Raw genomic sequence first — 22,144 nt, forward strand, 5'->3', positions numbered from 1 at the left:
GTATATGTGTGTACACATACACACATATTTTACATTTATGTGTTTGCAGGACTTTTCACTGTAGTTCTGGGAATTTACTTTTCTTGGAACAAGCAAACGGTATTTGCTAACTACAGATTTGGAAAGGCAAGAAAGCTGATTTCATGTTCTGTTTGGTTTTAAGAGCAAAAGTTGAGAAAGCAAGGCAGCAGATCCTCTGATGTGCAGGTAGAGTGTCGGAAAATTGAGGCATTCCTAGGAATCAGTCTCTCATAGCAGTTTATACCACAGCATATTTATTATCTTCTCTTTTGTTTTCCTTCTGTTCAAGAATGTATAAGGATCCCCGGTTGTTAGCAGTGCTGCTGGGGTTGGACTGATGGGGTTAACTGTAATGTTTACTGTTGAAGTTGGGAGGAAGCATTAGATTGGAAAGAGATCGTTGGGTTTGGTTTGTATTAATTTCCTCTAAATGTATGAACATGAAATAACATTGATCATTTTAAAAAGTGACAACTGTGTCTCAAAGAAGACCGCTTCTGATGGAGTCACCCGTAGCTCCAAAACAGTCCATCCTTGCACATCAGCTTTTTAGTAAATGTTTTTGGAATGCCCGGTAGAGGCCTGGAACTGTATTCCTTACAGAATAAAGAGTAAGCAGGGCCTTCAGAGCCCTTTATGACTTATTCTCTGCTCTGCCTTTCCTTTACCTACCTTTTCTTATTCCCCTAATGTGCTGACTATCCTCCCTTGCTCCTGAGCCTTTCATTAATTAATTAATTCATTCATTCCAATATTGAGAACCCAATATATAGCAGGCTCTATGGATACACTGATCAAAAGGATAGATCTGACCTCTGCCTTCTTGAAGCTATTGCCCAGGTAATGAGATCATTACAACACAGTGCGAGAAGTGCTGTGACTGCAGAAGCTTGGGTGCTGGGGAGCAGAAGAAGGGAAGACTTCCTGTAGGAGGTGACTTCTAAGCTGCAATTAGGAGGATGGAGGAGGAGGGGAGGGAAGGGTGGGCATGGTCAGAGGCTGGGAGATTAAATGGCTGTGGAAGTTGTCCAGGTGAAATGAATGATGGCCTGAATTAAGGTAGATGTAGCGAGGGAAGCAAATAGATTTGAGAGACTTAGGAAGTAGAATTAATATAGTGAGGAGGTTGATTCCATTTATGGGATTTAAGAGAGAGGTACAGTTCTCTGGTTTCTGGTCTGAATAATTGGATGGTTGAAGGGCCCACCCTTAGATAAGAGGCCTGGCAAAAAGGACTAGGTGAGGTGGAAGATGATGAGCTGTTATGGACGTTGTGAAATTTAGGAGTCTGTGGTTTATCCAAGTGAGGATTCCAGTAGGCACGGGGCTGTATGCCTGGGAATTTAGGAGAGACATCTGGGTTGCAGAAAAAGATCTGGAAGTCATCGGCTGGTAATTGGAGGCACAGGAGTAAGAGAGATCCTTTGGCATATATTGGCAATCACTCGGCATGGGAAGAGAAGCTGGCCTGGGATGGCCCCCAGAGGGCATCATCTTAGCAGGGGTGGGCAGCAGGGGAGCAACTCTCAAAGGAGAGGGGTAAGGAGTGATCAGAAGGTAAAGACAACCAAGGGAATGTCAGGGAGTCAGGAAGAAAGAGCAGAGGATAATGCACTGTGTGAGATGTTGCTGAGAGCTCATGGCGGGCAAAGACTGGGTAAGGTCCATTGACTCTAGCAAACAAGGAGATGCTTGGCGACTTGCTCAGAGCAGTTGTTTTGGAGTGTTAGGGATATGTCGTGATTTACGGCATGAAGGGGCGGGGAAGAAATAGAGTCTGATTTTAGGGGTTCTTTGTAATTAAATTTTAAAAGTACAAATCCTTCCCCCAGTCCCTCCCTATGACTCTATAGGTGGGAGAATTAATAAGCACCAAAGAAACGTTTGCCTACTACTTGAAAATTTTTTTTAACCTGTAGTTGGTCATTGGTTTCCTGCCTTTGAAAACGGTTGCCTTGTTTCCTGTTGAGTAGGCTAAGGTTGTTTTTTTTGTTTGTTCGTTTGTTTTTTTAAAAAGAGATGCACAGTTCCTTTGACTTGTGGTCCAAATTGGAGTTTCCCTTTTATTATAAACGTATTTTAGAGAAGGTGATTACATAATAGAAACTGGAAATAGCTTAGTACTTAGGGACAGGCAGAATCACAGATATTCCTATTTTGATGTTCTCTGGTTGTACAATGGCCACTAGGCCTTGGGTCTGTCCACTCTTGGAATTGTGGCATTTGTTTTGCATCCCGTCTGGCTCCACAAGAGTTCTGTTTTATAAAAGCTAAAAGGTGATATGTTTTATTTTCAACTTAACACTGAATTAAAATTAATTCTGTGTTGAGACTTGAGAATTTCATAACAGTCTGAGATAATTGGTCACACCCTAGGGTGTTGCATAAGAAAATATAGCCCTGGTTCTGCATTTTCCCTTGTCCCCAAAGATCTCACTCACAGTAGCATCTTAAATAGTAAGTAGTATTATGGGTGATGGGAAAGCAGATCCATCTGTGGAAGGCACTTTCTTTGGAGTGGTAAAGTTTTTACTTAAGTCCACCAGGAAAGAAATTGTTCAGGTCAGGTTTTTTGTTTAGGAGGCAGTGATAGGTTGTTGGGGAAAGAGGTGACTTGGGAGTCTGTTTTCCTCTCTTTCGTTAAATAAACCTTATTTAACCTCTCCATTTTACCCACTGGGGAAACACTGATGATATTTGTATGTACCACCTCCCTAGGGACATGAAATAACCAAATACAGTGAGTGCGTGCGTGTGCGTGTGTGTGTGTGTGTCTAGTTACTTTTTTTATAAGATGACACTATAGTATCATAGTGTAATTGATTCATGCTCCATTCCAGTTGGGCTTATGTTTATTGATTAATTCTACTATTTCAGATCGGTAATGTCTAAGAACTTTTAAATAATGAGATTTTTTAAAATATTAGAGTAATGAATGTGGCCTCTTTAAAGTACTCAGTTGAATCTCACTTGGGAGAGAAGATGGACTAATTGCATTTTTACATTTAGGACAGCTGCTGACTACATAGGAGCTTATTATGCATTTGGTAGGCCATAAGTGATGGGGGGGGACGTTCTTCATTTATATGCTTTTTACTAAAGGATGTGCAGAGAAATTGATCAACTCTAATTAGTACATTTGAGCTTTTCTTCTTGTTACTGTGTTGGGTAAACAGCTTGATGGGGAAAAAAAGATAATATTTAGCACACTTTGAGCATTTCATGCTAGACAGGCCCCGTGCTCATCACTTTACATTAACTCATTTAATTCTATGAGGGTAGCTATATTATTATCCTCATTTTACAGAAGAATTGGAGTACAGGTTAGATAACTAGCTAAAGTTGTACAGCTAGGAGGTAAGTTAGGGTGGGATTCAATCCTCGGTAGTCTGGCTCCAGAGCCTGTACTCTTATCTCTATACTCTGCTAGCTCTCATTACAGTGTGCCCTCCTTTGTCTGCAGACCTGAAGTTGGTTGAATCCGTGGATAGAACCTGAGGATGAGGAGGGCCAACAGTCCACAGATTTTGGTATCTGCTAGGATCTTAGAACCAATCCCCACAGATACTGAGGGACCCTGTATTATTGATTAAAACTGAGTGCTTACTTGATCTGCAGCACTCCCTTTTTACTATAATGAAAATGTTAATCCAGTGGCTAATAAATTCATTGGCCAAAGGCCAATAATAATGAAAAGATGCTCAACCAGTAGTCAGGAAAATGCAAATTGAAATTAATATACTACCAGTTCTCTACCTGATCGGAAAGATTAAACAGATTCATAGCATCTGCTGCAGGCAAGGGTGTGGGGAAAGGACACATACTCATATGTAGCTGGCGGGAGGGCCAGCAGTTATTACAAAATTGCTTAAAGTTTTAGAGAAAGTAACCTGGTCATATTTATTGAAATTTTAAATAAATATTCTGTTTGATCGAACTCCTAGGAATTTATCTTAGAGACATAAAATCACCAGTACTTAAGGATGTATGTACAAGGATTTTTTTTTTTTAATGGTGCTATTTGTAATGGTCCCAAACTGGAAACCACTTGGCAGTTGGAGGATGCTTGCATAAATTCTGTCACATACATAATATTGGCGTTTTGGGAAACTAATCAACAAAACCCTTTTCTTCCTCTCCTAGATGTGGAACCAATTAGGAAATAAGACCCAAGAGACAGCCAGAGGGAGATCAAAATATTATCTTTATTAGTGATAAAGCTGATTGGTCAAAAGTTTCCTGTTTCTTTACCCTTGAATGAGAAAGACTTATGCCCCCAACTACTGGTACTGATGGGAGAAAGGCAGCAGGACAGGGAGCACAGAGCAGAGAATGTCCTTGTCTAAATGCAGACTGGCCTCCAAAGACAGAAGTCCCAGGGGACTGAAACAGGCATGCCCAGTGTCTCCTCTGCCATCCACCAGTTGGCTGTCATTCTTCCCTCCCTGGGGAAGAGGAAGCAAGGGGTCAGGGTGGACAGAAGGTGGAAATTCTCCTTTTGTATTTTCCCTCCTAGGGGATGGAGTGGAAATTATTTTGTCCTTATGGAAATCTACGAAGTGGGGAGTGTTCCCCTCTCCCCCAACAAGTATTTTGGAATATCATGCAGCTTTTTACTTTTTAAAGTATAAACTAGCTCAGTGTGAGCAGACTTGGGAAGATGTCTATGATATTTTGTTAGTGAAAAATTGAGTTGCAGGTAATTTTTATACCGTGATTATATTCAAAGGAGAAACCGTGTATATGGGTATATTTTTGCAAATAGAAAAAAGTATTTAAAAATATACTGTAGCTTGCTAAGAATGGTGGAGAGTGTGTGTGGAAGGTTAGCAATGGGGAAACTGAGCTTTTACCCTGCATGTCTCTGTATTTGTTCAGTTGTTCAAATGAGCAATTATTAATTTTATAAGAAAATGAAATGTATACATATATATATATATATATTTTTTTTTTTTGCGTTACGCCGGCCTCTCACTGTTGTGGCCTCTCCCGTTGCGGAGCACAGGCTCCGGAGGCGCAGGCTCCGCGTCCCCTGCATCGGCAGGCGGACTCTCAACCACTGCGCCACCAGGGAAGCCCAAATGTATATCTTAAAGTTGCTACCATATATATATATATTTTTCAGATTACTTTTCCATTATAGTTTGTTACAGGATATTGAATATTGTTCCCTGTGTTGTACAGTAACTATGAGATAGATCTTCAAATTTCTCATCACAAGAAAAAAAAGTTTAACTCTGTGTGGTGATGGCTGTTAACTAGAATTACGCTATTGATCATTTACAATACATGCAAATATCAAATCATTATGTTGCACACCTGAAACTAATAGAATGTTATATGTCAGTTGTATCTCAATAAAAAAAAAGAAAAGATTATAAAGTCATCTGCAGACGCTGCACGTGCTTGTTCAGTGGTGTTTTCTACGGCAGCCTGCTTCCCCTCCCCTCTTTGGCGGTCCAGCGATCCTTACTCAGAACTTATTTCTGGATGGGCCTGTCTGAGCCCCTGCACCCTGTTTTATTTCCATCCCACACCCTAAGGCTGGTGGGGAATTTTGGGAAGTTGTGCTGGCCTCCTTAGTTCTTGTCCCAGTCTGATTCTCAGTGACTGTGTGACCCAGGCTGAGTGAGTGGGCATCTCTGGGCTCCACTTTCCTTGTCCGGAAAATGAGATGTTGGAATTACATGAGACGACGGAACTAATTGAATCATTCTGGGGTGGCTGAGCAGATAGGCTCTGGACCCAGTATCCCCGAGTGTAAATTCCAGTGTTGCCACTTACCAGGTGTGTGATTTGGGGGACAATTTCTTAACCTCTCTGTGACTTATAGGCAGAAAGGCTTAGAGCCGTGCTGGGATATAGTAAGCACCCTAAATACCAGCTATGATGCTGCTGAAAAAGAACATTCTAACTGGCTAACAGTGGAATTAATTCTAATGGCAAAATGACATCTCCAGAGGAGGTGGGTGACAGCGTGCTTGTGGACAAGGTTTTCCAGGATTCCTCAAATCGTCCTGAATTCCATCAAGTCCCCCCTGTACAGAGGTAATGTCCAGGTGAGGAGGGGGCTGCAGCTTATGCTGAGACACAGCATCCCTCACAGTTTGGTCTGGGTCTTGCTAACTTCCCAGCTGCAGGAGCAAGGAAAATGAGGTCTGTCTCATTCCACGTCTTTGAGTAGAGGATTTTTACTGGGACGTGTTAGAGGTTGAACTGTGTTCCTGAAAAAATCCAAATATTGAAGGACTAACCCCCAGTATCTCAGAACATGAGTGGATTTGGAGATAGTGTCTTTAAAGAGGTAACTAAGTTAAATGAGGTCATTTGGGTAGGTCCTCATCCAATGATGGATGGCCTTATAAAAAGGAGGAAATTTGGTCACAGACACAGACAGAGGGGAGACCCCCTGGGAGGGAGGAGACGGCTGTCTACAAGCCAAAGGAGAGAGGCCTCAGAAGAAAACAACCCTGCCGGCATCTTGAATTCAGAGCCTCCAGAATTGTGAGATAATAAAGTTCTGTTGGTTAAGCCCCCCAGTCTGTGGTACTTTGATATGGCAGCCTGAGGAAATTAATCCAGGCAGCTACTAAATTCTCCCCGAGTGACAGTATTTCTGGGGAGAATGTTTGAAGTTGAGGGGAAGCAGTACAGTGTAATGAGCGAGGACTCAGGCCAGGTTTTAAACCCTGGCTGTGTCACTCACTAGCTTTGTGAATTCAGCCTGTGTTTTTCCTTCTCCTGCTGTGTAAAGTGGGAGTAAGCTACTTCATAACGTCGTGAAGCTGAAATTACATCATTTATGTAAAGTTTATCACTGTGCCCGACACTTGGTAAGCGCTCAAAAAAAAGGCGTTTATCGTCATGATGAGACAGAGTATCAACTAGAAGTTTGTGTGGTTATACATTACACACATTGATTACCAGTCTTAAATCATATTTGTTCATCTGCAAGCGTAGAAAACACTGGCTTATTACAGATTTAAAAACATTTCTTGCTGACATTCCAAGGAGTTTAGATTTAAAGTATAACAAGGATGTCTTTGAAAGTGCAAAGTAGCTAAAGAGTATGGGACAGCCACTTTTTGTTCGGTGGTACAGAAGGGAATAGCATTTTTCATACTTTTCCTGGGCCACACGCATGTGTAGGAGGCGGTGCACAAAAAGCACTGTTTGTGGAGGAGGGACAGCCCGCCTTTAAATAAGGAATTGCTTAATTAGATTGGTTTTGTCTGAGAACATATAAGGCAGCGTTGCTGAGAAGAGCATTCCAGGCCTGGACAGTTGCCTCCGTCTCATTGGTGAACCTCTGGTAAATCACTGTAGCAGGGAAATCATTTTGGACCGTTAATCTTTGCTGTTTGTTAAAAATAGCCTGCTTGGGGGCGTCCCTGGTGGCGCAGTGGTTGAGAATCTGCCTGCCAATGCAGGGGACACGGGTTCGAGCCCTGGTCTGGGAGGATCCCACATGCCGCGGAGCAACTGGGCCCGTGAGCCACAGCTGCTGAGCCTGCGCGTCTGACACCTGTGCTCCGCCACAAGAGAGGCCGCGATAGTGAGAGGCCCGCGCACCGCGATGAAGAGTGACCCCCGCCTGCCACAACTGGAGAGAGCCCACGCACAGAAACGAAGACCCAACACAGCCTAAATAAATAAATAAATAAATAATAATTTAAAAAAGCCTGCTTGCATCTTTTCATTAGGAGGAAGGCAATGTTGTGTCCTCCTGGCAAAGTTTGGTTTTTTTGGGAAGCATATGAAGGCCACAGAACAGAAATCCCCAAGAAATGCCTTTCTAGCAGCACATGAGAGCAGAAAGATTGAAAACTTACACTGGAAAATTGCAGCGCAGTGTGATTGGGCTTTGGTGAAATAAGTCAAACCCTTGGGTACGTGACTTTGAAATCTTGCGAGAGCAGTGAAAATTGAGCTCTTGCTGAATCCAAGTTATGTTGGATCAAAACAGCTGTGCTCTACTGCTTCCTTCTGTAGAAGGGCCCACATAATTGTTTAATTGTGGAGGGTGTATTGTCAGAGATCACGAATGAAAGTGCAGCTTTCTTTCCTGCTCTAGAGGGAGGGCATCAGTAGAAAAATAAAAACTTGGCACACCTTCCCTTTTTTTTTTAATTTTAATTTTTTTTACTAAGGCAAAAACAAAATAATTTTGTAATTTTAGAGGTCTAGTTAGTAACAAAGTTGTCCCGTAAAAATTTATAAATACACAATTGAAATATGCAAATACAATTTACATGTTTTAAATGAAAATACAGTGGTCTGTGCTATGGACAGAATGTAATATTCATATATGAGTTTAAATAGTAGAATGGAACTTGAAATTAACTTGCCGCTTGGCATGTTTGTTTCAAAATAGTAAAATTTAAGAAATGGAAAAGAGGTTTTAAAAGCGATTTTTAAAAATTAAATAGTGCATCCAATATAGCATTACTAGAACAAATATGTTTATAAATACATTTATTCATGTAGTTTCTAATACTAAAAGTAAAAACTTGACTCTTTGACTACCGTGCAGCGTGATATTGAGAATTAACACTTTCCTTTTAAATGTGAAGAGTTTATTAAGTGTAAAGGTGCCTATTTTCATCTTCTCTGGCCATGCACATCATGGTGACTCCTGACATTTTGCTGCCTGTAAAAAGGGCGTTTTTCTTCCAGGTGAAACTTTTTACAAGTTGACTTCTATTTATGCCTAACTCCTCCCTAAACTTTATCTATAGTAGGTGCTAATAAATGCAACCCTGAGGATAAAGTAGAATTAAATAAGAATTGTTGTGAGTTTCTTACAGTGCCCTGATTGTATGTGGGGTGTGTGTGTGTGTGTGTGTGTGTGTGTGTGTATGAGAAATTCGTTATGGAAATTACATTATGAGTTGAAAAAAAATTTACAAAGAATTTGCCTGGATTCCTGTCATCTTGATAAAACTGCCATATTCAATTTTACGTGTTATCTTTGCCTTTTTCCATATGCCATTATTGTTTTTTCAAAACATGGTTGTACATGTCCATACAGTTTTATATTCTGCTTTTTATTAGTTACAGCAAATGTTTTTCATTTCATTATAGGTGCTTTGTAATGCCCATTTTAATACTATTATACTGAACGGGTTTACCATTAATTACTATCCCTCTATTATCCTATAGGTAGGTAGATTTTGCTTTATTTTGTCTTGTAAATAATGCCTTGACATTTTTTCAGCATTAAGCTTTTTATCAACCAATGAATACATTTCCAGGAATTGGTCAAAAGTATGACTTGTAGCAAATACTACCATATTCCTTTTTGAAAAGGATTATAGCAAATACTACCATATTCCTTTTGAAAAGGATTATAGTGCAAGGTGCATCCTTTGTTTTATATGTTAACCAGCGTCTTGAACTTTTAGGTTCCTTCTTCTTGCTACTAGAAATAATACTGAGGTGTACTTTTTTTGTGTGTAAAAATTTGGTGTACATTTCTAATAGAGGTAATAACAGTGGGTTTAAAATTTACAGCCACAGACAGATATGCAAAAACGGAACTTTAAAAATTTCTCCCTACTAAACTTAATTTACCTTTCAAGCTAAACTGCCAGTTTTAGGCAGCTCACCTCCCATTTAAGGCTGTAAAGCTTCGTCTCCCTCTGCACCTGGGGCTGAGAAGCAGACCTTCCCCGTGGCCTTGGCAGGCATTGGGTTCCTGTTCCATTGGAACCTTGCTGGCCTCTGCTCAAGAGGAGCCCATCTTGTGGTCCTGTGGAGTGTTTCTCTACAGGGCTGGCCATCTCCCCGGGCTGCATTCTGAGAAGCCGGGCCACCCTCTCTTCTTCTGTGATAATCTGCATCCTCCCTCCAGACTTCTCTAGGGATGCCATCCATTTCGATGGTCTGAGCATCTTTGCTCTTAGGCTTTTGTCCCCATGTCTAAGTGCTAGTCCTGAGCCATGGAATCCCTCTTTCAGATCCCTGGCCAAACTCTTGATCAACTTTTGTGCCGAAAAATAGCTCTTATATCATTAAGAGCTTTTCTTCCCTCTGGGATTATGGTAGAAACTCCAATGCTTTAAATTCTTCAGTTTTGCTCCTGATCTATGAAGATAGGCTTTCGGGATTAAAAAGGAAAAAGAGAGCTTTCCGAAATTTCTGGAGACTGCTTTGACTTTCAGATTTACCTCTGCTTTAGGTTTAGAAGACTCTAATCAGGAACTGGAAAACCCAGGGGTTGACTCTTTCGTCCTAGGCTGCATTGCCTCTGCCTGTGGAAGAAAGGGTACGTGGAAGACTCAGGCAGCTGCCTGAATGATGCGTGGGAAAGGGCAGCAGGGAGGAGACTGGGGAAGCCGATTCTTAACAGCCCAACAGTGGTGACCGCATATTGAGTTTAATCTGTGCACAATTTGTGTGTTAACTTAGTGGATATAAAATGGTATTAATAGCAAGTGCCTGTCAGAGCCAGGACTGTTTCCAGTGATTTTCTACATTAACTTCTTTAGCCCTCAGAACAACCTGAGACGTAGTACTACTGTTACTGCCTCCATCGCATGAACCAGGAGCCAAGACGAAGCGAGCTTTGTAAGTCTTCAGCCAGTAAGTGGTGAAGCTGGGTCTTGCAGCCCAGTCGTCTGCCTCTGCTGGTAACCGCTGGTTCTGTTGCTGGTCCCGGGCTGGGAGGCCCCAAGTACTTAATTTGATTATTAGTGAAGGGAAATCCTTTTCTCTTGCATTTGTTATAATTTGGTTCTCTTCTTTCGGGAGTTTGATCATTTCATAAAAGGTGGTTCTTTTCCTGTTTAGGAAGGCATCATCCCTTTATGGTTTTGGCTTGTTTCTATACTTACGTCTATTTCCTCACTAACTTAGCTGTTTCTCAGATGTGGATAAAGAGACTTCCGTTTCAACTACTTGCAATCACTAGGGTTTTAACTCTGTGTCATCTCAGGCCAGTGATTTGCTTTCCAGAGTTGTGTAGTTTTAAAAACCTGTTTATTAGGGAAAAGGGCAAAAGTCTGTGAAAGTGGAGAGATGAGTAGAGTGAACTTTTCATGTGCCCAGCACTCAGCCTCCGCAGTTTGAAGCTCACGGCCAATCTCGTTTCAGCTATACCAGGAGTTCTTAACCTTGGCGCTACTGACATTTTGGACTGGAAAATTCTTTGTGTGGCAGGCTGCCCTGTGCCTTGCAGGATGTTTAGCAGTATCCCTGGCGCCTCTACCTACTAGATGCCAGTAGCGTCAACCCCCCACCCCCTTTCTGGTTATGACAACCAAGTGTCCCATGGGGAGCAGGTCATCCCTAGCTGAGGACCACGGATTTATGCTTACTCCACTCTTCCCATCCCCTCAAGATTATTTGGAAGTAGATCCCATACATTAAATCAAACCCATTTGGGGATATATTTTTAAAATATAATGTCTCCAATTTTGTTAGTCTGTTAGAGAGGAAGGGAACAAAGATCTAATTATGTTCCCATACGAATTGTTGTCACGGCAGCTACCCACTCTTGGCTGCAGAGATGGTCATAGTTCCTACTAGGAAACACAAAGAAATTGGTATTGTGCTCCAGCCCGTGCATTTTTAAAAACCGTAGTAAAATATGCATAGTGTAAAATTTTCCATTTTACCCATTTTTAAGCCTATAGTGCAGTTCAGTGGCATTAAGTACATTCACATTGTTATGAGACTATCACCACCATCTATCTCTCCACTCCGCAGTCCATGGCAACCACTATTCTACTTTCAGTCTTGATGAATTTTATTCTTCTAGGTACCTCATATAAGTGGAATTAGATATTTGTCCTTCTGTGTCTGGATGATTTCACTTAGCATAATATCTTCAAGGTTCATCCATGTTGTAGCATGTGTCAGAATTTTCCCCATTTTAAGGCTGAGTAATATTCCACTGTATGTATATATACCACACTTTGTTTATCCCTTCAACTGCTTATAGACATTTGGGTTGTTTCCACATTTTGGCTATTGTGGTGAATACTTCTATAAACATGGTGGGCAAATATCTCTTCAAGACCCTGCTTTCAGTTCTTTTGGGCATATACTCAGGAGTGGAATTGCTGGATTGTATGTAATTATATTTTTAATTTTTTGAAGAACCACTGTTTTCCATGGCAGCTGCACCATTTTACATTCCCACCAGCAGTGCACAAGGATTCCAGTTTCTCCACATCCTTGCCAATGCTCATTATTTTGTCTTTAAAATAATTACCATCCTAATGGTGTGAAGTGGTGTCTACTTGTGGTTCAGCCCATACCTTTTAAGATGTACCTCTGGTAATTGAAAAGCAATTCCGCTAGAACCTTCCTGCTAGAACTAAGTGCTGCTATTGTGTATTTCTACTTTTACCTTGGAACACTTTGCCCTGAACCCTCAACTAGCCATCTGTGATTTACTCCTGGGAAGAGGAGGGGGGAGTGGGTTGTGTTTGTATATAGGGGAAAGCTCTTAATCCATATTGAAGTGTTGCATTTGTGCATTTACCATGAACAGTTAAGGGAAAAGATTCTGGTTAGATATGTATGGAATCAGAGACCATTAGAGCTGGAAGAGGCATTAGAGACCAGTTCATAGAAGGAAATTGAAACCCAGAGCATGTAAAGCTCCTCCTCTTGACTTGAGGGTAGTGACAATGTCTTGCTCACTGTCCCCGGTATCTAACATATAGAGTCAACCACTAAATGTTTGTGGAATTAATCCATGAATTACCTAAGCCTGACCAGTTGGCTTTTCAGTGTCAGGACTAGGGCATTCAGTTGGCTACATATGACATTATGGTGACTAAATAATGGCAGTTTGCTTCAATGGCCGAGTGAGTCTTCTCTTTCTCCTTTTCAGTTGCTGGGGTGACAAGATTAGATGTAGTTTTCCCACAGTGAGGCCCTCTCTTCCTTGGAGATAGGTTTGAAGGGGTCTTGAAGACGACCAGCCCAGCTCAGGAGACCTGAGGAACCCTGGGTTGGCTGAGTGGTGGCAGTCAGGCTTTGATCACTCTTAAATCTCTTCCACTTCATCCTTGCCTCAAGCTTGCACGGTCCAACCTCCCTGTCCTGTATTTGTGTTTTTCATTCCGGGAAAGCCCAGCTCCTAGCGGGGGCCTCTGTAGGTCTCTCTCTTTATACTTCTAATCTAGCAGGTCGCCATCCTGCCTGCACGTTAGAATCCCCTGAACACTTTGAAAAGGCCTGACGACAGACCAGCTAGATCAGAATGGTTGAGGATAGGACCCAGGCATTATTTTTTCATTTTTTTTAATGTTCGTAACATCCCTCAATTTTCACCTGTTTCAACAGTTTTCCTGATTGTCTGCCCGAGTCTCATCCCTCCTTAACCTTGAACTTCTTGTCATTTATTTTGGATCTAAAGGCACACAATGTTAACGTTACTTTACAATTACTTGTAGGTTATTTGTGTTCTCTTGCCAGTTAGATTATGAACTCCTGAAGGCAGGGCTCATGCCTTTTTTCTCCTCTGTCCTATTGGCTCTCACGCTTGAGTATGCTTCACGATCACTTGGGGGGCCTGATAAAACACAGACTGCTGGGCCCACTCTGGGAAGGTCTCATTTAGTAGGTCTGGGTGGGGCCGGAGAGTGTGCATTTCTACCACGTTTCCAGGTGATGCTGCTCCTGGTGGTCTGGGGACCCTACTTTTGAGAACTGCTGCTCTAGCCCCTGAACCGTTCTTCATGTACAAGGATGCTCAGTAATTACTGGCCAGCCAAAAAGAATGGAGCAAATTTCCCCTTGCTGCCTCTTCTGAGTAACTATGTTCTGCTCTCACTGTGGGCTGGTCTGCAGGCTGAGAGAATGAAGGCATGTGTGACTGATGGTCTACAAACAATCATAACTTTGACTCTCTAGTGGCCAATTCCTTTACATTCTGAACCTTGCTAAGACGGTTGTTTTTCTGTTTGTGTGTGTGTGTGTGTGTGTGTGTGTTGTTGGTTGTGCATTTAGGCTATAAAGAGATATGACCACACCATGCAGGATAGGATCCCAGGTCACCTCCTGTCTTTCAAGGTAGAAATTGAACATGGAGTGTTTGGAAAGACTGGTGAAGGTGATCTCCAAATAGAGGGGGCTCAGCACAGTCCATTTTAAAAGCAAAAAATCCTCTGAAAGTGTTATTTTCTATGAGTTGTAAGGAGTTTAAAGTATTCTTGTTACTGGGAAAACAAATGAGCTTGGCTGGAGCTGACGTTGGCTACTTCCAGCCCTACCTTGGAGCATAACCCTGATGAATTTCACTCACAGCCGCAGTTTTTTGTAGCATGAAAAACTGTCGAGGGGGCTTCCCTGGTGGCGCAGTGGTTGAGAGTCCGCCTGCCGATGCAGGGGACGCGGGTTCGAGCCCCGGTCCGGGAAGATCCCACGTGCCGCGGAGCGGCTGGGCCCGTGAGCCGTGGCCGCTGAGCCTGCGCGTCCGGAGCCTGTGCTCCGCAACGGGAGAGGCCACGACAGTGAGAGGTCCGCGTACCGCAAAAAACAACAACAACAACAACAAAAAAACTGTCGAGGCTGAAGTTGAGGGTTTATTCAGATACCCATATCCTCCATCCATTCTAAAAGCAAATTGATACCGAAGTTTTCATTCTGAATACTCTGAAAAGCTTAAATTGCTTTTCCAATGTTAATTAATGGTTAAACCACTTCATGTATTTTGGTTTTGTGTTAAATCAGCTGATCTTTTCTAAGGGTATTGGGGAATTATATTATAGTTTCTTTTAGGTAAAATATTTTTGAGAGAGACATCACTGAGATTTTTCTAAGGAGATGTGGTGCCTGTTTTGCATAACTGGATAGTTTTGGTGCTGAAAGTTCAGTGCAGGGCTGGTTCTTACTTTGTGGGTCTTTCGTGGTGCACCTTGGATTTGAGCAATGTTCTTGCTTATTTCGTGTTAATTTAAAATGAGAAAAATTAGACTCAGAAAACAGCTGATGATTGTTTTGGAGAAGCATTTGTTTTCTGAGGTACCAATGAGGGAAGCCTCATGGATTTGATTCGTCTGCATCTCGAGAAGAACAGAATGCTGGGTGGTGGGGGAGGGGAAGACACCCAGCAAAGTGATCTCACAGTCTGATAAGGCCCCTTCCAATAGAAAGTCTCCGGTTTGTTGGTGGGAAAGCAGCTTTGGCTAGTCTCAGAGATTGGAGAAGAAAGTTTTGGGTTTGTCACTTATACCAGATGAGGGTATGGTTATCTTTTCAGTCTCTCGCACCTCCTCCAAACAAATGCTCTACTGAGGAAAACATCCAAGTCTGAGATGCACCTTGACGTAGAATCTGAAAGAAGTAGGGAAAACTCACACACAGGCCAAACAGTAAAAGTCTCCATTCTCTCTTTTTTTTCCCATACAGGTGAATTTTGTGGCATGCCAGCTCTTTGCTTTGTGTGCTGCTTTCTGGTTCCGCAGCTACTTGAGTCCTGGTAAAACCAGTCCTGATGTCCGGCATGCGTTTGCCACCATTTTTGGCATCTATTTTGTCATCTTTTGTTTTGGCTGGTGAGTATGAGCCTCTTGAATTCTAATATTTATCCTTTGGTTTTGTAGCGATATTCTTGGCATTTCCCAGGCACTAATGAAAAAAAAAATGATATTTACTCGTAAAATGTTGGGGAGGTTGAGAAATCTCCATTTACTGTAAGAAACTGGAACCAATAAACGGACTTTCTTAGAAATCAATTCAGTGAATTTTTCTTAAAATTAGACTTCTGCTGATCTCACCCTGGGTCATGTAAATGGAATGTTCTAAAGTTTAATTTTCCCAACGAGGGAGCTTTCCTAACTGTTGTAGATATTGGTGTTTTTCTTGCATCACTGCTAGAGATACTGGTGTTAATCCTGCATTTAGAGTAGAACAGTAGTTTTCGTGTTGGTGTTAGGGAATGTGTCATTCTTTAACAGAGGAAGCCTGTGGTCTAAGACTTTCTCTACTAGGAAAGCTGGGCAAATCCCCTGGGAGGGGTACTTCTTGGGGAAGAAGTTTTAGGAATGAACATTTCTAGAAGTACAACTTAAGGGAATTTGTGACTTTGTTCAGGGTAGTAGATTATGGCTCTTCCTCCTTCAATGAAAATTTGAGAAAGGATGATGAGTATTTTGGTATCTGGGGCAGCTCAGTTTTGGTCTTGATACTTTAAAATTGAAAGAAAGAACTCTCTTCACTGCAGTTGGCAGACTATGTCATGTCTTCCTAGGGTCATACAGTATCTTAATTACATAGAACGAAAATACTTGATTTATTTTCTCCTACATAAACATGGGGTAACTGATCACTTGCTTTTTTGTGGGAGTGGAGGTGGAGGTGCAGTATGGGTGGCCAAGAGGTATGTTGATATGAAATATATTCAGTGTTTCCCTTTCCTCCCCATGATGTCCTACAGGTACTCTGTGCATCTTTTCGTGCTGGTGTTAATGTGCTATGGAATCATGGTCACTGCAAGCGCATCCAATATTCACAGGTAAGACCCTGGGAATGAACGATGCAAGGTGAGGCTTTTCATGATCTTTGAAATACATTTCTAGGATGAAGGGATGCCCTCCCCATTTGCCACATGTGGCGTATCCTAAGTGCTCTGGGATATCAGAAAGGAGGGATGGGAAACCTTAAAGGCTGGGAGTCTTCAGAGAAAGCTTCACGGAAAAAAAGTGTGATGTGAATTGGGACTCAGGTGAAAGAGAGTTTGTCAGAATTAGGCAGCCTCATTTGTGATAGCACCAACCTGGAAGCAACCCAGATGGTCACACTATGGAATACTACTCAGCAATAGAAAAGAATGAATGATTGCTACACACAATGCCATGGATGAATCTCAAAATCAACATGCTGAATGAAGGAGGACTCACAAATTCTGTTCTCAAAAATGCAAGCGAATCTGTAGTGACAGAAATCAGATCAGAGGTAACCAGGGGTGAGATGGCTCGGGGAGATGAGAAAGGAACCACAAGAGGCTTGAAGCAACCTGGGGGGTGATGGATATGTCTGTTATCTTGAACTTGGCTGAGGTTTTCTGAGTATGAAATAGGTCAAAATTTTGTACACTTTACGTATGTCCAATAAGTGTTAAAAAAAAGGAAGAAATAGTCTTACTATGCTATTTTGACTTCAAAGTGCAGAAGTAATTTAATTCTCCCTTGAAGGCTACACGCTTGAACAAACCAGGGAGATACCTGGAAGAGCTGTTTTGCACTTTCTCTGTTTCCCATGGTCTTTCTGAAACCTCAGAATTAATTCAGCCTCTCCGTAACACTGGAATGGAAGCTCTGTGGGAACAAAGACTTTTCTCTCCTGTTCACTGTTATAGCCTCAGAGCCTAGAACAATACCTGGCACAAATAAAGGCTCAATAAGTATTTATGGAATGACTGAATATACTTGAAAGGAGCTTCACCCTTCTATGGCTTCCTTTCTGATGGCTTCTCTTAAAAAGCAGATGCCTTCTTTCAGCCTCAGAAAGTTCTTTGATTAATAAGACTATTAGCACAATCGTCTTCCTTCTTAAAAGCACTGTAATTTAATTTTTGAGTGTATAATCTTGTAATTACTTCCAATAAATTTCTGATTTGCTAGGGAAAATATTTTTGCCTGCTTTTAACTTGGATAGTCATTCAACTTTGTATTCAAAGGAGCTCTGGAAATTTGAATTCTAATCATCTCTCTTCTAAGTGCCCTCCTTGAAGGGGATAGAGTCATTCCTTCAGAAGGGAAATAGGAAATTCGTATTTCTATAATTTGGTACGAATGGGTTTTGGAAATGCTTCATATTATGACAAAATGCTGTTTTCACTGGGAGGTAAAGATGCCTGGCTTTTCCTGCACTTGATGTTGGAAGCAATTAAATGATTTATAAAAGTGTTGTTGCATCTCTAGAGCCCATTTCCAACTACCTTACCAGTTGTAATTTGTCAGCTTTCCCCACACTTGTGTGATGTTGGTGTGATGTTGTGTGATGTTGTGTGATGTCCGTTTTGCAGAGGGTCAAGCTGCATTTCCAGGTTCTCTGTGTTGGTCTCCGGCCAGGAGTGGAATCTTCCAGCTTTGGCAGAGACTTTACAGACAGGCTCTGACTGTTTCCCCAAAATAATGTTGTGGTAGCAGAGAGCCATGTCATAAGACCGAAAAGAAAAAATGCCAGAACAAGTTCTTCCCCTCTTTCTTTGCTTGTGTGGTTGCCAATACTGCAGAAATAGGGAGTGGTTCGCATTTCCCGATGGATGGAAGTTGTTTCCTATTGCCGCTGGGAAAGAAAACGAAGCTGGAGTCAGGAAACCTGGCTCTTCCCAGCAGTGTGGGTTTGGAAAAGCCAGGCAGCTTCTTTGCATGTCAGGTTTCCTGCCTATGAAATGTAGGGTTTGTGGTGGTTTGAGCTTAAGTTCTCTTCAGGACCAGGATTTCTGGGTTCTTTGGGAATTGTTTTCCTCTTCCTGTCACCAAGTTATGAGCCCTGTCCTATGCATAGCTGGGAATAGGAGGGGACAGTTAATATGTGCAGCTACGTGGAACTAACCCATTTCAGGACTGATTGTGTTATTCAGGATTTATCTAGAGAGTTCTTGGGGTACCATTTCTGTTTCCTTCTCAAGCCACTCTGTTGGACAGAAATCACAGGTAGTTACTTACCTCATATGAACCAACTGGAACAGAATATAATATCTCCTGGGATGGAAGGCCTCATGTGGGAACTTGGTGATGCAGTTGCCAATTTTGGAGTACTTGCTTGGTGCCAGGTGCTAGGCTGAGCACTCGTAAATATATTATGTTTCATTATTTTGATCTATAGACTCTTATTTAGTATATCACTTAATATACTATTACATTTAATATTTCCTATCCTTATTGCTAATATATTCTTTCTAGGACAACTCTATAGGATACAGACTTTTTTCCTGAGATGGAGAAAAATGAAAGCTCAGAGTTGGGAAAACAGATCCATACATATGATTTTAACATTATAATTATATATGTTAGCATGTAGCACTGGAGGAAATACAGGCAGTGGAGCAGTGAATTGTGTTGGGGGTGGGGGTGGGATGGATAGAGCAAGACTATGCCAGGTGACATAGGAGCTGAGCCTTATCTGATAGTTAGTTTCCAGACAGACCATAGGAGGGAGCAAGGAGTTGCAGGCAGAGGAAGGAGAAAGATTCCTGGCCTGAAAATGCAGGATGTAGTTGTGGAAAGGGAGCAGTCCACTGTGGCTTAACACAGGGTGGACATGGAACATGGCTGGAGATGAGTCCAGAAGGAAAGGTAGAGCTTAGCACGCGAAGCACCTTGGACGCTGTGTTCAGGAGTTTTGATGTGATTAGATAGTGGGATCCACTGGAGACTTTTAAGACCAGTAACATTCATTTATTGTTTGTTCACTCAACACACAGTAGGTTCACTCAGCACACAGTGGTGAATGAAACACACATGACCATCCTTGCTTTCATAGAGCTTTCAGGCTTGTAAAGGGGACGGTAGTTAATCAGATTATCACCTATCTTTATATGTACAAGTTGGTGAATGTTCTGAATGGCGTGTGTGTGTGTGTGTGTGTGTGTGCATTGGGGGTTTATACTAGAGGATGGTCAGGACCGGTCTCTGAAGGAGGCCGGGGAGTGAACATGAGTAGGTGGTAATTGAAGCCTCAGGCATCAGCAGGGAGGGTCCCAAGCAGAGCATTGGGAATGCTAACACCTAAGGAGTAGATGGAGGAAGATGAGCTGACCAAGAGCCTTGGAAGAACTGACCCGAGAGCTGGGAAGGAAACAGGGAGAATGGAAGCCAAGAGAACAAAGTGTTTTGGGAAGGGAGTGGTTGGCAGTATTATGATGGTTTGTATTTTAGGAAGATCGTTGTGTAAACAGGATGGTTTGTGAAGAGGAGAATCTGAGTGAAGGCCCTTACAGGCCAGCGGTTCCCAGCTCTGGCTGCACGTTGGAATTATACCTGCTAGGTGCACCCCATCCCAATGAAATCAGGGTATCTGGGGGTGGGGCCCGGTGCTCCCCAGGCGATTCCATTATGCTGCCATAGTTGAGAACTACTGCAGTGGTCCAGGTGAGAAAAGATGAAGGGCTCAGAACAGTGGGTGTGAAAGTGAGGAAGGGGATGGGCTGGGATGGAGGTGGACCACATAGGACTTTGTGACTAATTGCATGTGGAGGGTGAGGGAGAGAAAGAAGAGGAAGTTGATTGAGTGGGTGCACAACAGTCTGATCCTCTGTGTTTTTGGTTCCAGATACTCCTTTTTTGTAGCAATGGGCTACCTTACGATATGCCACATCAGCCGGATATACATCTTCCACTATGGCATTCTCACTACAGATTTTTCTGGGTGAGTATCTTTAATTTGTGTGGGGACAGCTGGACTGCTGACTCAGTCCAGCAGCCCCTTGACTGCTGAGTCCCTTGACTCAGTCCCTTGGGGTCTGTAAAGATCAAGTATGCACGTAAGAGTCATTGGCAGCTCATTAAATCAGTTGGTAAGACTGTGCTAATGAGGTTGAGGTTGAAGATTTGATTGCTGTGTGGGACGGTGAGCTCTGCTATGGCCCATGGGCTATATCTGTCCAGCCACCCATTTTTGTAGTTACGCTGGAACATACCTAGGCACATACTCATTTTTGTGTTGTCTCGGGCTGCTTTTGCACTACAGTGGTAGAGTTGAGTAGTTATGACAGAAATTATATGACCCACAAAAGCCAAAATATTTACAATCTTGCTCTTTACAGGAGAAGTCTGCCAACCCCTATTCTAAGGCCCTTAACACAGAGTTGGTGTTTATCTCCTACTGGTTAATAATACAAAATTCTTCCATACTAGCTGATGAATAGCTGCTGCCCTGGCCCCCTCCCCAGATCCCCCAGACTTCTAGCAATGAGAAGGGCAATGCCTGGCACAGCTGGGGTCTCCATACTTCTTCTAAAAATTTTGTCTGTCACCATAGCCTTTACCTGGGGGCCACCCCTCTCCTGATTGGTCACTGGGTGAAGACGGCGGTGCATCAGTGAAAATTCTATTGCTCTGTTGGTATTCGTTAAGGAGCAACTTTTTATGAAGCTTGAGGAATGGGTACTAAAGCAGAGCTGCTCCTCATGACACATTGTATATTATCCACGTTACTTCCTTAGGAGTTTGGTTCTGGTCTCCTCAGGCAGCATGGAGTCAGGGAGAGCCCGGGTTCTCCTCTCAGGTTGAACTGCCTTTCATTGGATGAGTTGGTAGAGAATAGTCAATGAAATAAAGAGCTACAAATTAATGCCCGTTGGTGTGAACTTTGCAAGTTGTGCAACTAAACTGTCCCACTGTGAAGAGGCTTCGGAAGGCACAGTGTTGTTTGGGACACGAAAACTGTTGCATTGGGATTTCCACGACCATAGTTTGGTCTCAGACTGGCTTTTTGGGCATTGGTTCCTCTTACCCTCGGTCCTTTCGATTTTACCTTTCTCTCTTTGAATTGCCTCCTTTCTTTATTCCTTTCCTCCCAGATTGTAGAGCATAATTTCAATTTTTCTGAAACATGTTCACAAACTTCTTTACTTTTTAACAATGTGTACTGCTAACAAAATATGGAAAATATGGCAGTAACAAAGATAACAATATAGTCGTGAAGTTATAGCATTAAAAGTAATTTTATTTTATTTTTAACAATAAAATACATGTGTCCTTTAGAGGATTAATTGTAGTCCCTTGGTTTTTTAATATATATTTTTTAACATCTTTATTGGAGTATAATTGCTTTACAATGGTGTGTTAGTTTCTGCTGTATAACAGTGAATCAGCTATACGTAAACATACATCCCCATATCTCCTCCCTCTTGCATCTCACTCCAACGCTCCCTCCTCACCCCTGTAGGTGGACACAAAGCACCGAGCTGATCTCCCTGTGCTATGCGGCTGCGTCCCACTAGCTATCTGTTTTACGTTTGGTAGCGTATATATGTCCATGCCACTCTCTCACTTTGTTCCAGCTTACCTTTCCCCCTCCCCATGTCCTCAAGTCCATTCTCCATGTCTGCGTCTTTATTCCTGTCCTGCTCCTAGGTTCTGCAGAACCTTTTTTTGGGGGGGGATTCCATATATATGTGTTAGCATATGGTATTTGATTTTCTCTTTCTGACTTACTT

General features: G+C 42.3%; 1 protein-coding gene across 3 annotated transcripts in view; it reads left to right on the forward strand.

Moving 5' to 3' along the window:
* Nucleotides 1-22,144, forward strand: part of MBOAT1 (membrane bound O-acyltransferase domain containing 1) — a 113,681-nt gene that overhangs the window by 40,840 nt on the left and 50,697 nt on the right. For 2 of the 3 annotated variants that reach the window (XM_028479013.2, XM_024121982.3), the window contains exons 2-4: nt 15,388-15,533; nt 16,415-16,492; nt 20,257-20,352. In XM_028479013.2, the coding sequence (XP_028334814.1) occupies nt 15,388-15,533; nt 16,415-16,492; nt 20,257-20,352 (320 nt within the window). The remainder of the gene's footprint in view (nt 1-15,387; nt 15,534-16,414; nt 16,493-20,256; nt 20,353-22,144) is intronic. The other variant, XM_028479014.2, reaches the window with a different exon arrangement.

This window comes from Physeter macrocephalus, chromosome 18, assembly GCF_002837175.3.
Source record: "Physeter macrocephalus isolate SW-GA chromosome 18, ASM283717v5, whole genome shotgun sequence".
Lineage (NCBI taxonomy): Eukaryota > Metazoa > Chordata > Mammalia > Artiodactyla > Physeteridae > Physeter > Physeter macrocephalus.